At 38.1% G+C, this 15,136-nt stretch overlaps 1 protein-coding gene across 1 annotated transcript in view; it reads left to right on the top strand.

The window, feature by feature from the left end:
- LOC127002935 (neural-cadherin-like) overlaps nucleotides 1-14,399 on the top strand; it is a 67,604-nt gene extending 53,205 nt beyond the window's left edge. Inside the window, exons 28-30 of the mRNA XM_050869238.1 lie at nucleotides 12,636-12,757; nucleotides 13,352-13,445; nucleotides 13,933-14,399. Of these exons, the coding sequence (XP_050725195.1) occupies nucleotides 12,636-12,757; nucleotides 13,352-13,445; nucleotides 13,933-14,348 (632 nt within the window). The 3' untranslated portion in view covers nucleotides 14,349-14,399. The remainder of the gene's footprint in view (nucleotides 1-12,635; nucleotides 12,758-13,351; nucleotides 13,446-13,932) is intronic.
- Nucleotides 14,400-15,136: the final 737 nt, after the last annotated feature.

The following is a 15,136-nucleotide window of genomic DNA, read 5'->3' as shown; positions in this document are numbered from 1 at the left end:
GAGGAAGGGAAGAAGGGAATATAAGGGAAGGGGAAGAAGAAGAAGAAGAAGAGAGATGAAGGAGAGAAAGTAGGGGAGAGGATAGAGAAAGGAAAGAACGCAGGGAAGGGAAAAAGAGAAGAAAAGGGGAGGAAGGGAAGGAGGAAATAAAGAGAGGGAAGAGAGATGGAGAGGGGAAAGTAAAGAAGGATAAGGAGGAAAGGAAGAGAAGAAATAGGGTACAGAAAGGAGAGGAGAAAAGGAGGAAAGGGAGAGAAAAGAAAGAAGATAGGGAGAAGAAAGGAAGAGAAGAAATAGGGTACAGAAAGAAGAGGAGAAAAGGAGAAAGGGAGAGAATAAAAAGAAGATAGGGAGAGGAAAGGAAGGGAAGAAATAGGGTTTAGAAAGGAGAGAAGGAGGAAAGGGAGAGAAAAGAAAGAAGGTAGGGAGAGGAAAGGAAGGGAAGAAATAGGGTACAGAAAGGAGAGGAGAAAAGGAGGAAAGGGAGAGAACAGAAAGAAGATAGGGAGAGGAAAGGAAGGGAAGAGAACAGGGAAATGGAAGAAAAGGGAAGAAGATGCAGAAAAGGATAGATAGATAGACAGACAAATAGATAGATTGATAGACATAAAACGGAACACACACACACACACACACACACAGACAGAGAGAGAGAGAGAGAGAGAGAGAGAGAGAGAGAGAGAGAGAGAGAGAGAGAGAGAGAGAGAGAGAGAGAGAGAGAGAGAGAGAGAGAGAGAGAGAGAGAGAGAGAGAGAGAGAGAGAGATGAAACTAAAGAAAACAGTGGAACATATACCCAAAAAAGACAGGTTTGACAAGACATATGAAGGAAAGAGAAAGAAAGGAGAAGAGAAAGGAATGAGGAGGAATAAAGATAAAACAAATAACACATGACAGACACAGACAAAGAGAGAGAAAGAGAGAGAAAGAGAATAGATGATACTGGGAAACACAGACACACAGAAAAGACACATGTTTCGCAAGGCATATGAAGGAGGAGACAGGAAAAAGAAGGAGAAATAGAAATAACACAATAGATTACGAATACATAGATAGACAGACAGACAGACAGACAGACAGACAAACAGGGAGAGAGAGGAAGGGAGATTCAAACAGAGGGAGAGAAGAAAGATGAGAAAGAACAGGGAGAGAAGGAAGGGAGATTTAAATGAAGGGAGAGAAAAAGGAAGGAGGAGAAAAAACAGATTGGAGAAAGGAGAGAAGGGAGGAAGGGAGAGAAGAAGGAAGGAGGAGAAAAAACAGGTTGGAAATGTGAGGAGGAAAGGAAGGAGAGAAGGAAGAGAAGAAGGAAGGAAGAAAAAGAACAGGTTGGAGAGAGAAGAAAGGGAGGAAAAAAAGGAAGGGAGGAAGGGAGATTCAAACGGAAGGATAGAAGAAGGAAGGAAGAGAAAGGAGAGAAAGAAAGGAGGAAGGGAGAGAAGAAGGGAAGAAGAAAAAGAACAGGTTAGAGAAAGAAGGAGGAAAGAAGGGAGGGAAGGAAGGGAAGGAGGGAGGGAGGAAACGGTGAAAGGTCTGCAGAAAATGACACACGTTCCCTAAGTTTCGTTCATTTCCGTTCACTTACGTTCAGAGAGAGAGAGAGAGAGAGAGAGAGAGAGAGAGAGAGAGAGAGAGAGAGAGAGAGAGAGAGTCTTTTCAACGGCCCCTTCCTCTTCTTAACAAACACATTCTTCATCATTTTTTATTTTTTTTATTTTTATAAGTTCACGTTTAAAGTTTTCTTCATATATCTCTTTCTCTATATATCTCTTTTTCTATACCAAATGCTTCTTCTCAGGGTAAAGAGATGGTCCCCTTAAACATTTATTTTTGCATATGGTTTTATAAATCGGTTCTTCGTAACGCCAGAGAATTCTTTAACATATTTTTCATCTTCAGGTTTTACAATAGTTAAATCCAATACCTCAATTAACTTTCTGGGCACAACTTGTTCCCTGTCGAATCTTTTAGTCAGCTCCACAAAAGCAATGTTCACCTTATAGCAGAAATACTTTAATTCTTCCACTAACAACAACCTGGTTCTTGTGACTGCATGGAAGGGGACAGTTTTATCGTGGACTGTCTAGTGGGTTTGTTTAGTAGCCGTTCTTTTAGGGTACATTATTCTTCCTGGAGTTGTATAAATAGTGAAGTTATAACGTCGGAAAATAATACAGGAACAAGCGGCTTAGTATTCCTGTAATTCCCTTTTCTGTTCGAGGTTATGTTCGGTAAAGTCTTCAACAAAACATATTATTCTCTCAATTGCTTCATTCTTGTATAGACAGCATAATAACATAACATTACTCCCTTATATATTCGTTCTTCATAGAGTTGTAATAACAGGAAACTTTGGACGCCGGGAAAGGAAGCAAAACAGGATCACATCACGTACTATACCTGTAATTCACGTGTTCTTTCGAGGTAATGTTCGGGAAAGTCTTGAAAACATAACATTGTTCCCTTATATATCGTTCTTCATTGAGGTGTAATGACAGTGAACTTCGGACGTCTGGAAAGGAAGCAAAACAAAAGCACATCACGTACTATACCTGTAATTCACGTGTTCTTTCGAGGTAATGTTCGTGAAAGTCTTGTTCTAATGATAGTGAACTTTGGACGTCGGAAAAGCAAACAAAACCATATCTAAATAGTTCCCTTTATGCTGTTCTTTTCAGAGTTGTAACACTGTACCTGTAATTGACGTGTTCTTTCGAGGTAATGTTCGGGAAAGTCTTGAAAACTTAACATTCTTCTTTCTCAGTTCCAAGAAATAGTTCCCTTATGTGCTGTTCTTCATAGAGTTGTAACGGTAGTGGACTTTGAACGTCGGGAACGGAAGCAAAACAAAAAAACACATCACGTACTATACCTGTAATTCACGTGTTCTTTCGAGGTAATGTTCGTGAAAGTCTTGAAAACATAACATTGCTCCCTTATATATCGTTCTTCATGGAGTTCTAATGATAGTGAACTTTGGACGTCTGGAAAGGAAGCAAAACAAAACCATATCTCGTACTTTACCTGTAATTGACGTGTTCTTTCGAGGTAATGTTCAGGAAAGTCTTGAAAACTTAACATTCTTCTTTCTCAGTTCCAAGAAATAGTTCCCTTATATACTTTTCTTCATAGAGATGTAACAGTAGTGGACTTTGGACGGAAGGAAGGAAAGAAGGAAGGAAAACAAGAAAAACATATCACGTACTGTACCTGTAATTCACGTGTCCATTCGAGGTAATGTTCGGGAAAGTGTTGCAAAATATATAAATTCCGTGTTTGCAGAGGACCACATGACACGCACACACGCACACACACACACGCACACACACAAGCAGGTGACATGCAGTGTGCGGGGGGAAACATAATTAGAGGTGGATGTGTGTGTGTGTGTGTGTGTGTGTGTGTGTGTGTGTGTGTGTGTGTGTAAAAAAAATATAGTAACACAAACACACACACACGAATTACAATTATTCTGTGTTGCGTGTGTGTTGTGTGTGTGTGTTGTTGTTGTTGTTGTTGTTGTTGTTGTTGTTGTTGTTGTTGTTAGCAGTACGTCGGCTAATCTTCCTGAGTGCCGCGAGAATAGAATGTTGAAAAAAAAAAGGAGAATAGAGAAAAGAAATATATATACATAGACAGATTGAGAGAGAGAGAGAGAGAGAGAGAGAGAGAGAGAGAGAGAGAGAGAGAGAGAGAGAGAGAGAGAGAGAGAGAGAGAGAGAGAGAGAGAAGGGTAAACACACACACACACACACACACACACACACACACACACACTAACACACAGAGAACAATATAGATTCAAACAGAGGAGAGATAACACACACACACACACACACACACACACACACACACACACACACACACACACACACACACACACACAGTCGCTCTTTAATTACATCACGCATTCAGAAAAGAAATTGAAGAACAAAAAATGAAGAAAAAATAAAGAGACGGAAGACCAAGAGAATTAAGCGACGATGCGAGTCAAGCTTCTTAATTTTTTTTGAATGGAAGTTTTTTTTCTTTTTTTCTTTTTTTTTTACTTTCTCGGAATCTCTTATGTGTGGATCCTTTTACTTTATTTCCTCCTTTACTTTACTTTATTTCCTCCTTTACTTTACTTTATTTACTACTTTACTTTATTTCCTCCTTTACTTTATTTTATTTCCTCCTTTACTTTATTTCCTCCTTTACTTTACTTTATTTCCTCCTTTACTTTATTTCCTCCTTTACTTTACTTTATTTCCTCCTTTACTTTACTTTATTTCCTCCTTTACTTTACTTTATTTCCTCCTTTACTTTATTTTATTTCCTCCTTTACTTTACTTTATTTCCTCCTTTACTTTATTTTATTTCCTCCTTTACTTTACTTTATTTCCTCCTTTACTTTACTTTATTTCCTCCTTTACTTTATTTCCTCATATACTTTACTTTATTTTATATTTTACTTTACTTTATTTTATTTCCTCCTTTACTTTACTTTATTTCCTCCTTTACTTTATTTCCTCCTTTACTTTACTTTATTTCCTCCTTTACTTTACTTTATTTACTACTTTACTTTATTTCCTCCTTTACTTTATTTTATTTCCTCCTTTACTTTACTTTATTTCCTCCTTTACTTTACTTTATTTCCTCCTTTACTTTACTTTATTTCCTCCTTTACTTTATTTCCTCCTTTACTTTACTTTATTTCCTCCTTTACTTTACTTTATTTCCTCCTTTACTTTACTTTATTTCCTCCTTTACTTTACTTTATTTACTTCCTACTTTCGCTTTCCATCACATCCTCATTTAGTCGTTTCAAAAATATATACGAGACTTTTTTTTTCAATCATTTATTTACTTATTTATTTTATTTTATCATTTTATTTACTTGATTTATTTCTTTGATAGTAATGAACAGCAGGGGAAGGAAAACAACAATAACAACAACTAAAGAGAAGATTTAGAAAGAGGAAATTTAACTGTGGAAGAAGAAGAGGAAGAATGAAAGAAAATAATAATGAACAGAAGTGGAAGAAGAAGAAGAGAAGAAGAAGAAGAACAACAACAACAACAACAACAACAACAACAACAACAACAACAACAACAACAACAAAAGAAGAGGTTAAAAAGAGTAAATGCAAAAAAAAAAAATACAAGAAGAAAACAATAATAATAATAACAAACATCAGTGGAAAACAACAACAACAACAACAACAACAACAACAACAACAAGAGGTCAATAAGAATAAATATCGTAACAATGGCCGAGGCTGAAACAATAGACAGACAGACAGACGGACAGACACAGACTCGCCTTCCTTTCTTTTTTTCTTGTCTTTTTTTCTTCGTTTTTATTTTTATTTTCCCGACGGCAATTTTAAAGGAACATTGTAATTCATCAAAGGCGGTGCGGGGGATACTTTTTGATACATATATCTTTTTTTTTATTGTTTTGGGGCCTCATCAAAGGGTTGGTATTATTAGGATGCAAGAAAAGTAATTATGGAGTTAATAAAAATACTACTACTACTACTACTTTTACTCCTACTACTACTACTGCTACTACTACTATTACTGCTACTGCTACTACTATTACTACTACTACTACTACTACTACTACTACTACTACTACTACTACTACTACTAATAATAATAATATTAATACCACCACTACTACTACCACTACCACTACCACTACTACTATTACTACTACTTTTACTACTTCTATTGCTGCTACTACTACTACTACTACTACTTCTTTTATCCTTGTTTCCTATTCCTATTTCTTCCACCTTTTCTATCCCTTCTCTTCCTTCCTCCTATTCATCCTCCTTACACCGTCTCCTACCATCTCTCCTCTCCTTTCTTTCCTCCTCCTCCTCCTCCTCCTCTTCACTCTCCTTCCAATATTCCTCTAGGACTCTTAATTCCTTCTTTTTTTGCCTTTCCTCCTTCCCTCCTCCCTCCTATTCTTCCTCCTCTCTCTCTCTCTCATACCTTCTCTCCTCTTCTTTCTTTCCTTCTCCTCCTTCTTCTCCTTCCTTCCTCTCCCTTCCAATATTACTACATTTCTATTTTGTTCTCTTTTTCCTTTCCCTTCCCTTCCTCACTGTCTCATATATACTCCCCTCCTCTTTCTCCTTCTCCTCCTCCTCCTCCTCCTCCTCCTTCTCCTTCCTCCCATTATCATCCAACACTCGTGAATGGAAGCCAGCTAATCCGGGTCCTCAGCTTCTCTCCCGTCGTGTTCAGTGGCATAAAATGAGCCTTTGAGTTCTTTGTATATACCGGCGACTTCCTTTGTCAGTCCTCCGGCAGCGATGCTCTTGACGGGGGAAACAGAGAGTGGGGGAAAGAGGGGAAGGGATGAAGAAGTAATAGAAGTGATTGCGGTGTTTGTATCCAGAAATTAACGTAGAGAAAGACAACAGGTAGTGGGGTGAAAAAGAGGGGAGGAGAGGAGGGGTAGAAAAGAGAGTTTGAACGTAGATATAGACACAGAAAGACAAAGAACAGGGAGTGGGGGAAAGAGGGGAAAGGATGAAGAAGTAATAGAAGTGATAGCGGTGTTTGTATCCAGAAATTAACGTAGAGAAAGACAACAGGTAGTGGGGTGAAAGAGGGGAGGAGAGAAGGGGGTAGAAAATAAGAGTTTGAACGTAGATATAGACACAGAAAGAGAAAGAACAGGGAGTGGGGTGAAGAGGGAAAGAGAGAAGGAAGAAAAAAGAAAAAAATTGTACTTGAGAGAAAGACAACAGGTAGTGGGGTGAAAAGAGGGAAGGAGAGGAGAGGGGTAGAAATAACAGTTTGAACGTAGATATAGGCACAGAAAGACAAAGAACAGGCAGTGGGGTGAAGAGGAAAGGAGAGGAGAAAGAAAAAAAGAAAAACTTATACTTGGAAATAGTCACACAGAGAGAGAGAGAGAGAAAGACAACAGGTAGTGGGGTGAAGAGGGGAGGAGAGGAGGGGTAGAAAAAAGAGTTTGAACGTAGATATAGACACAGAAAGAGAAAGAACAGGGAGTGGGGTGAAGAGTGAAGGAAAGGAGGAAGAAAAAGAAGAATTTGTACCTACTTGGAAATAGTCAGACAGAGAGAGAGGAAGACAACAGGTAGTGGGGTGATGAGGGAAGGAGAAGAGTAAGTAGAAATAGAGTTTGAACGTAGAAATAGACGCAAAAAGACAAAGAACAGGCAGTGGGGTGAAGAGGGAAGGAGAGAGAAGGAAGGAGGAGGAAGAGCAGGAGAAAGGAAGGAAGGAAAAAACATTGCAAGAGGAAAAGGACGAAAAGGAAGGAAGCAAAAAAAAAACATGGAAGGAAGAAGAAGAGAAGAAAAAAGAAGGAAAGAAGGAATAGAATGTAGTGGAAGAGGAAGAAGAGGAAAAGAAAGAAAAGGAGAAAGAAAAAGAAAGACAAATAAGAAAAGATACAGAGAGAGAGAGAGAGAGAGAGAGAGAGAGAGAGAGAGAGAGAGAGAGAGAGAGAGAGAGAGAGAGAGAGAGAGAGAGAGAGAGAGAGAGAGAGAGAGAGAGAAGAAAAAGTGGAGGAAATAGAAATAGGAAACTGCGGTCATATTGGAAGTGAAGGAAACGAAAACAAGAGAAGAAGAGAGAAGACATGAGACAGTCGAGTGAAGAAGAATCGAAAAGAAGAGAAGAGAAGAGAGAAGAAGAGGAACAGAGAATGAAGTGAAAATATAGTTTGTACTTAGAATTGATATACGGAGAAAGCCAATGTAGAGATAGTGATGATGTACATAGATTCAAAACAATATATATACACTTGATAGACAGAGATAGAACGAGGAAGCAGTGATAGACAACGATAGATAGACAGAGAGACACACTGATTGACTGGTTGATTGACAGACACAGAAACATAAGTAAACAGATAGATATAAAAAAGAAGAAAGATAAGAGAATAAAAAGGGAGGACAAAGACATTTAAGTAAACAGATAGATATGGAAAAGAAGAAAAAAGAAAATAAGAAAAAGAAGAATTGCTTGTGTTTGTAATAGAGGAACGCAGAAGCAATACGAAGGAACGAGTTTATGATGGAAATGAAATTGAAGGAAAAGAAATATATAGAGAGAGAAGATTGTATGGCAGGTGAAGCGAGAGAAGAGAGTGGAAGGGGAAACTGAATGAAAATGGCTTAGTGTTTTGTTAAGGAAATGGAGTTAGAGAGACGCAATACAAAAGAGAGACTGAAGATAGATAAGAAGAGATGGTATGAGAGAGTGAAAAGAAGAAGAAGAAGAAGAAGAAGAAGGCAAAGAAGAAGAAGAAGAAGAAGGCAAAGAAGAAGAAGAAGAAGAAGAAGAAGGCAAAGAAGAAGAAGAAGAAGTAGAAGAAGAATGGAAAGAAAAGGTGGAAGATATAGGAGTGAAGTAATTTTGGAAGAGAAGGAAATGAACATAAGAGAATAAAGAAGAAATAATGCAGAAAGTAAAGAAAGAAAGGAAGGAAAGGAAGAAAAAAAGGGATATAAATGAGAGATACAGAAGAAAAGGAATAAATTAATGAAAGATGGAAATAGAGATAGAGAGAAACGCTGCAAAGGAGGATAGAAAGATGTGATGCAGAAAACGATACAGGAAAGAAAAAAATAGTTAGAAAAAATGGAAAGAAATGAAAAAAAAGGACTTGGGGAATGAATACGAGAAACAAAAAAACAAAAACAAAACAAGAAAGAACACGATTGGACATGTCGAGTGATGAAGAGAAAAGTTTAAAAAAATAAAAAAAGTAAAAAAACAACAACTTGACATTAAGAAAAGATACAAAAAACAACAACAACAACTGAAAGTCAACGTGATTGGACATGTTTGAGAGACAGTGAAAGATGAAGAACGAGATGACGACGACGACGAAGAAGAAGAAGAAGAAGAAGAAGAAGAAGAAGAAGAAAAGGGAAAAAAAGATATACAAAACTAACACAAACAAAGAAATGATGAAACTGGGGAGATTGATAGACAGACAGACAGACAGACAGACAGACAGGGCAGATTAAAACTAAGCTTAGTCTCCATGTAAAGCGAATTGAAACACGAGAAAAGCTGTAATAATTATGAAAGGCAAACAAAATAAAGCTTGTAAAGAATATAGAATGCCAGTTATGTGTGGAAGGGTGGAGGAGATCATTGAGATGCTGCCCAACGAGTGTGTGGAAATAGAAGGGAGATGGAAAAGGAAAAGTCAGATGTGGAGAGAAAAGGAAAATAGGAAATACAACAGGAAAATACAAGGAAAACACAGACAGACTCGTGGAAAGAAAAGGAAAACAGGAAATAAAACAGGAAAATACAAGGAAAACGCAGGCAGACTCGTTGAAAGAAAAGGAAAATAGGAAGTAGAATAGGAAAATACAAGGAAAACACAGACACACTCGTGGAAAGAAAAGGAAAATAGGAAACAGAACAGGAAAAGACAAGAAAAACACAGACAGACTCGTGGAATGAAAAGGAAAACAGGAAATAGAACAGGAAAATACAAGGAAAACACAGACAGACTCGTGGAAAGAAAAGGAAAACAGGAAATAGAACAGGAAAATACAAGGAAAACACAGACACACTCGTGGAAAGAAAAGGAAAACAGGAAATAGAACAGGAAAATACAAGGAAAACACAGACAGACTCGTGGAAAGAAAGGGAAAATAGGAAATAGAACAGGAAAAGACAAGGAAAACACAGACAGACTCGTGGAATGAAAAGGAAAACAGGAAATAGAACAGGAAAATACAAGGAAAACACAGACACACTCGTGGAAAGAAAAGGAAAATAGGAAATAGAACAGGAAAATACAAGGAAAACACAGACACACTCGTTTGAAAGGAAGAAGAATGTAAGGAACGTGGAGGAGACCGTCAGAAATGTTTAGAGAAAGAGAAAATGAAAAGAGATTTTGACTCGGTTGAAAGAGAGATATGTGGGTGGTGGAAAAGAAAGTCAGATGAGTAGAGAAAATGAAAATGAAAATAGATAGACTTGTTTGAAAGGAAGAAAGAAATAGATAGACATTGAAAAGAGTCAGATGTGTAGAGAAAAGAAAAATGAAAATATAGAGACTTGTTTGAAAGGAAGAAAGAAATAGATAGACATTGAAAAGAGTCAGATGTGTAGAGAAAAGAAAAATGAAAATAGATAGACTTGTTTGAAAGGAAGAAAGAAATAGAAGGAACATTGAAAAGAAAGTCAGATATGTAGAGAAAATGAAAATGAAAATAGATAGACTTGTTTGAAAGGAAGAAAGAAATAGAAGGGACGTTGAAAAGAGTCAGATATGTAGAGAGAAAGAAGAGGAAAATATAGAGTCTTGTTTGAAAGGAAGAAAGAAATAGAAGGAACATTGAAAAGAAAGTCAGATATGTAGAGAAAATGAAAATGAAAATAGATAGACTTGTTTGAAAGGAAGAAAGAAATAGAAGGGACATTGGAAAGAGTCAGATGTGTAGAGAAAAGAAAAATGAAAATAGATAGACTTGTTTGAAAGGAAGAAAGAAATAGAAGGAACATTGAAAAGAAAGTCAGATATGTAGAGAAAATGAAAATGAAAATAGATAGACTTGTTTGAAAGGAAGAAAGAAATAGAAGGGACGTTGAAAAGAGTCAGATATGTAGAGAGAAGAGGAAAATATAGTCTTGTTTGAAAGGAAGAAAGAAATAGAAGGAACATTGAAAAGAAAGTCAGATATGTAGAGAAAATGAAAATGAAAATAGATAGACTTGTTTGAAAAGAAGAAAGAAATAGATAGACATTGAAAAGAGTCAGATGTGTAGAGAAAAGAAAAATGAAAATATAGAGACTTGTTTGAAAGGAAGAAATAAATAAAAGGAACATTGAAAAGAAAGTCAGATATGTAGAGAAAATGAAAATGAAAATAGATAGACTTGTTTGAAAAGAAGAAAGAAATAGCTAGACATTGAAAAGAGTCAGATGTGTAGAGAAAAGAAAAATGAAAATATGTATAGAGCCTTGTTTGAAAGGAAGAAATAAATGAAAGGAACATTGAAAAGAAAATCAGATGTGCAGAGAAAATGAAAATAGATAGACTTGTTTGAAAGGAAGAAAGAAAAGGGACATTGAAAAGAAAGTCAGATATGTAGAGAAAAGAAAAATGAAAATAAATAGACTTGTTTGAAAGTGAGAAAGAAATAAAAGGAACATTGAAAAGAAAGTCAGATATGTAGAGAAAATGAAAATGAAAATAGATAGACTTGTTTGAAAGGAAGAAAGAAAAGGGACATTGAAAAGAAAGTCAGATATGTAGAGAAAAGAAAAATGAAAATAAATAGACTTGTTTGAAAGTGAGAAAGAAATAAAAGGAACATTGAAAAGAAAATCAGATGTGCAGAAAAATGAAAATAAATAGACTTGTTTGAAAGTGAGAAAGAAATAAAAGGAACATTGAAAAGAAAGTCAGATATGTAGAGAAAAGAAAAATGAAAATAAATAGACTTGTTTGAAAGTGAGAAAGAAATAAAAGGAACATTGAAAAGAAAGTCAGATATGTAGAGAAAAGAAAAATGAAAATAGATAGACTTGTTTGAAGGAAAAAAGAAATATAACGTTGAAAATATAGTCAGATGTGTAGTGAAAATGAAAAGGAATATAGATAGACTTGTTTGAAAGGAAGAAAGAAATGGAACGTCGAAAAGAGAGTCAAATTTGCAGAGTGAAGGAAAATGGAAATATGTAGACTCCTAAAAGAAAGAAAAAGAAAGAAGAAAAGGAAGAAAGAAAGAAGAGAATATGTATAGTTTTCGTAAAGGAGGTAAAAGGAGATAGAAGGAAGGGAGGAAAGATAGAGGTAAAACTGATTACAGAATACCTTAGAGATAAATAAAGAAAGAAATAGGGAAAGAAAAAAAGAAAGAAAAAATAATATTCATAAACTCGCTTGAAAGAAAGTAGAAATACATGGATAGATTTCGCGAAGAAGAGCCGAAGGAAATATGATAAAAGGGAAGAAGAAGAAGAAAAAGAAGAAGAAAAGATACGTAGAGGCACAACGAAGAATAAATGAATAAAGAAAGAGAGAAAGAAAAAAAGAAAGTAAGAAAGAAGAATGGAAGAGAGAGAGAGAGAGACGAGCAAACACAGAGATGAAAAGAGAGAGAGAGAGAGAGAGAGAGAGAGAGAGAGAGAGAGAGAGAGAGAGAGAGAGAGAGAGAGAGAGAGAGAGAGAGAGAGAGAGAGAGAGAGAGAGAGAGAACACTTTTTAACCACGATCACAAGACAATTCCTTTGGGCTAATCTTCTCCTTAATCCTCTTCTTTCTTTTATTGTCTCCCTTCTTCTTCCTCTTCTTCCTCTTCTTCATGTCCTTCACCTCCCCTTTCGTCTTCCTCCTCCTCCTCCTCCTCGGTCACTTAATCTCCCTTGTAAGAGCAGAAGAAAGACACCGCTCGCAACGCCCTCTGTCGGGAATGGTATGTTTGAAGTTGTGATTTTATACCCGTGAGATAGATTTCGTATTTTTATTTATTTTATTTTTGCTTTATTTTTTTCATTCTTCGGTTCTTTATTTTTTTTTTATCTCCTTCTGTTGGCAATATAAAATGTTTGAAGTTTTTTGTTTTATATTTAGATTTCTTTATTTGTCTATCTATTCATCTCTTTATCTATCTCTCCTGCAGGCGGCAACAGCAGACACCTTCCTGACGTGGCCAACGACGCCCTGCAGAAGAGGAAAGCCCCGCCAGCCCGCGTGCCCAAGGGCCTCACCGTCGGGGCCTTCATCGACGAGACCATCAAAAAGGTACAAGTCACCCCTCGAACCGTTTTCTTCCCCTTTTGAGGCTGAGTGTAATAGAAAATGGGAGTTGAGTGTCTTGTTTGGCTGTATTTCGGAATTGTTTTTGTTTGTTTTTCGTGTGGATTGGTTATTTTCTTTATTTTGTGTTCGTATTTTATGTTTCGTTATTCTTTATTAATAGCTCGTTTTCTTCCGCTCGAGGCAAAGCATGAAAGAAAATGGGAATCTGGTGTGGTAACTTATTTATTTCCTTTCTATCCTTCTTTCCCTCCTTCCTTCCTTGCTGACCTACTTACTGACCTACTTTTTTTTTTAGTTTTTTGGTGGGTCCTGGTGGTATGCCCCAGCCCGTTATGGCGCAGGCAAGTGTTTATAGTGGCGCCATCTTGCTTGCCTCATGCTGCACCCCGGAGCTTACCTTTGATCGTATTGTTTTAGATAGAATCCAGAGTCCGGGTTGATAGGTGGTCTTCAGGACAGCATGTGGGTAGTCTTAGGCCACTCGGCGGTGACTGAAAAATTGCCAGCTTGTTTGTAGCGGCGGGCGGGACATGGATCTGCGTCCCCACTCAGCCGTTTTCTTTGCGTCCTTCGCAGGTGGACAAGGAGCCTTCAGACTTCGATGACGTGCGGCACTACTGTTACGAGGGCCACGCCACCTCGCCCGGCACCCTGTCTTCGGTAGGCTCGGGTATGTGGCCACTCTTGTCCTCTTTGTCTATTTCTATGTCTGTTTCTTTGTCTTCGTCTTCTTCGTCTTCCTCTTCTTTTTTGTCTTCTTCGTTGTCCTCTTCTTCTTCTTCTTCGTCTTCTTCGTCTTCCTCTTCTTCTTCTTCTTCTTCTTCGTCTTCCTCTTCTTTTTTGTCTTCTTCGTTGTCTTCTTCTTCTTCTTCGTCTTCTTCGTCTTCTTCTTCTTCTTCTTCTTCTTCTTCTTCTTCTTCTTCGTCTTCCTCTTCTTTTTTGTCTTCATCGTTGTCATCTTCTTCTTCTTCTTCTTCGTCTTCCTCTTCTTCTTCTCCTTCTTCTTCTTCTTCTTCTTCGTCTTCCTCTTCTTTTTTGTCTTCTTCGTTGTCTTCTTCTTCTTCGTCTTCTTCGTCTTCCTCTTCTTCTTCTTCTTCTTCTTCTTCCACCCAACCAAGGGCATCGCTGGCACTAGTTCGAATCCCTCTCTTCCCCAGCAGTAGGTTCGAGTCACAGCAACGAGACTTTCGACCCAAACACCGACTGGGGGCCGCGGTTTGAGAAGCTGAACGAAATCTACCGAAGAGGGACGGAGAACGCGGCGGAGAAGGAGGACAGTGACTTCGAGGGTCCCACCGTGAGCCAAAGAAAACGGGCCTCGCCGCAACCAGTCCGCAAGAGCCCAGAGGAGTCACCAGGGGGCACTGAAGTAACTAAGCCACGCCCGGAAAAGCCCACAGTCAGTCTTGAGGGTGGAGTGAGTGGTGACCGGCAGCCTCCTAATCCTCCTCCTCCTCAGCCTCCTCCTCGAATGACTGAAGCCCCCTCCTCCTCCTCCTCTTCCTCCTCCTCCTCCGCCTCCAGTTCTTCGACCACGTTCGGTACTGGTAAGGGACGGGAGACGTGGTGCTAGTGTGTGTGTGTGTGTGTGTGTGTGTGTGTGTGTGTGTTTCGGTAGCCTTGTGAACACTTAATATTAATGGTCTGCTTAAGTCTGTTAGGTGGTGTGTGTGTGTGTGTGTGTGTGTGTGTGTGTGTGTGTGTGTGTGTGTGTGTGCAGGTATACCAAAGAACACTATTAGCGTTCCAATCTTTACTTATTGATTGTATGTGTTTTTATTGCTATATTTATTACTATTGTCATTATTTTATTACTTTTATTAAACACTTTTCATACGAGCGTCATTGTGGATACGTCTAGTGATGAGTCATATATGTGTGTGTGTGTGTGTGTGTGTGTGTGTGTGTGTGTCGATCCAAGGAACTGCTTCACTGCTCTTTCCGTTGTGAAGCGAAGCGTGAGTGAGTCGGTCGGTGTTCGAAACGAGTGAAGCTTATGGGGCTTCACTTCATGCTTCGTTGACTCCTCCTCCTCCTCCTGATGTCTGCTGTTGTTTGTTCTACCTTTGTATTTCTTTGTGTTACTTTGTTCCTCTCTCTTTCCCTCTTCTCCTCCTCTCTTCCTCTTCCTCTTCTCTCACTTTTGATTCTTGACTTCTTTTTTTTTTCCTTCTCTCTCCTCCTCCTCCTCCTCCTCCTCCTCCTCTTCCTCCTCCTCTTCGCTTACTGTTGAATCTGAACTTTTCTTTTCCTCATTTCTCGCGCCAGTTCTTTTCAACCTTCTTCTTCCTCCTCCTCCTCCTCCTCCTCTTCACATCCACTCATCCACTCGCTGGTTCATCCGTTTTTCAGGAAGTTGAT

This window comes from Eriocheir sinensis, chromosome 24, assembly GCF_024679095.1.
Source record: "Eriocheir sinensis breed Jianghai 21 chromosome 24, ASM2467909v1, whole genome shotgun sequence".
Taxonomy (NCBI): domain Eukaryota; kingdom Metazoa; phylum Arthropoda; class Malacostraca; order Decapoda; family Varunidae; genus Eriocheir; species Eriocheir sinensis.
This window is presented reverse-complemented; position numbering and strand designations above follow the sequence as displayed.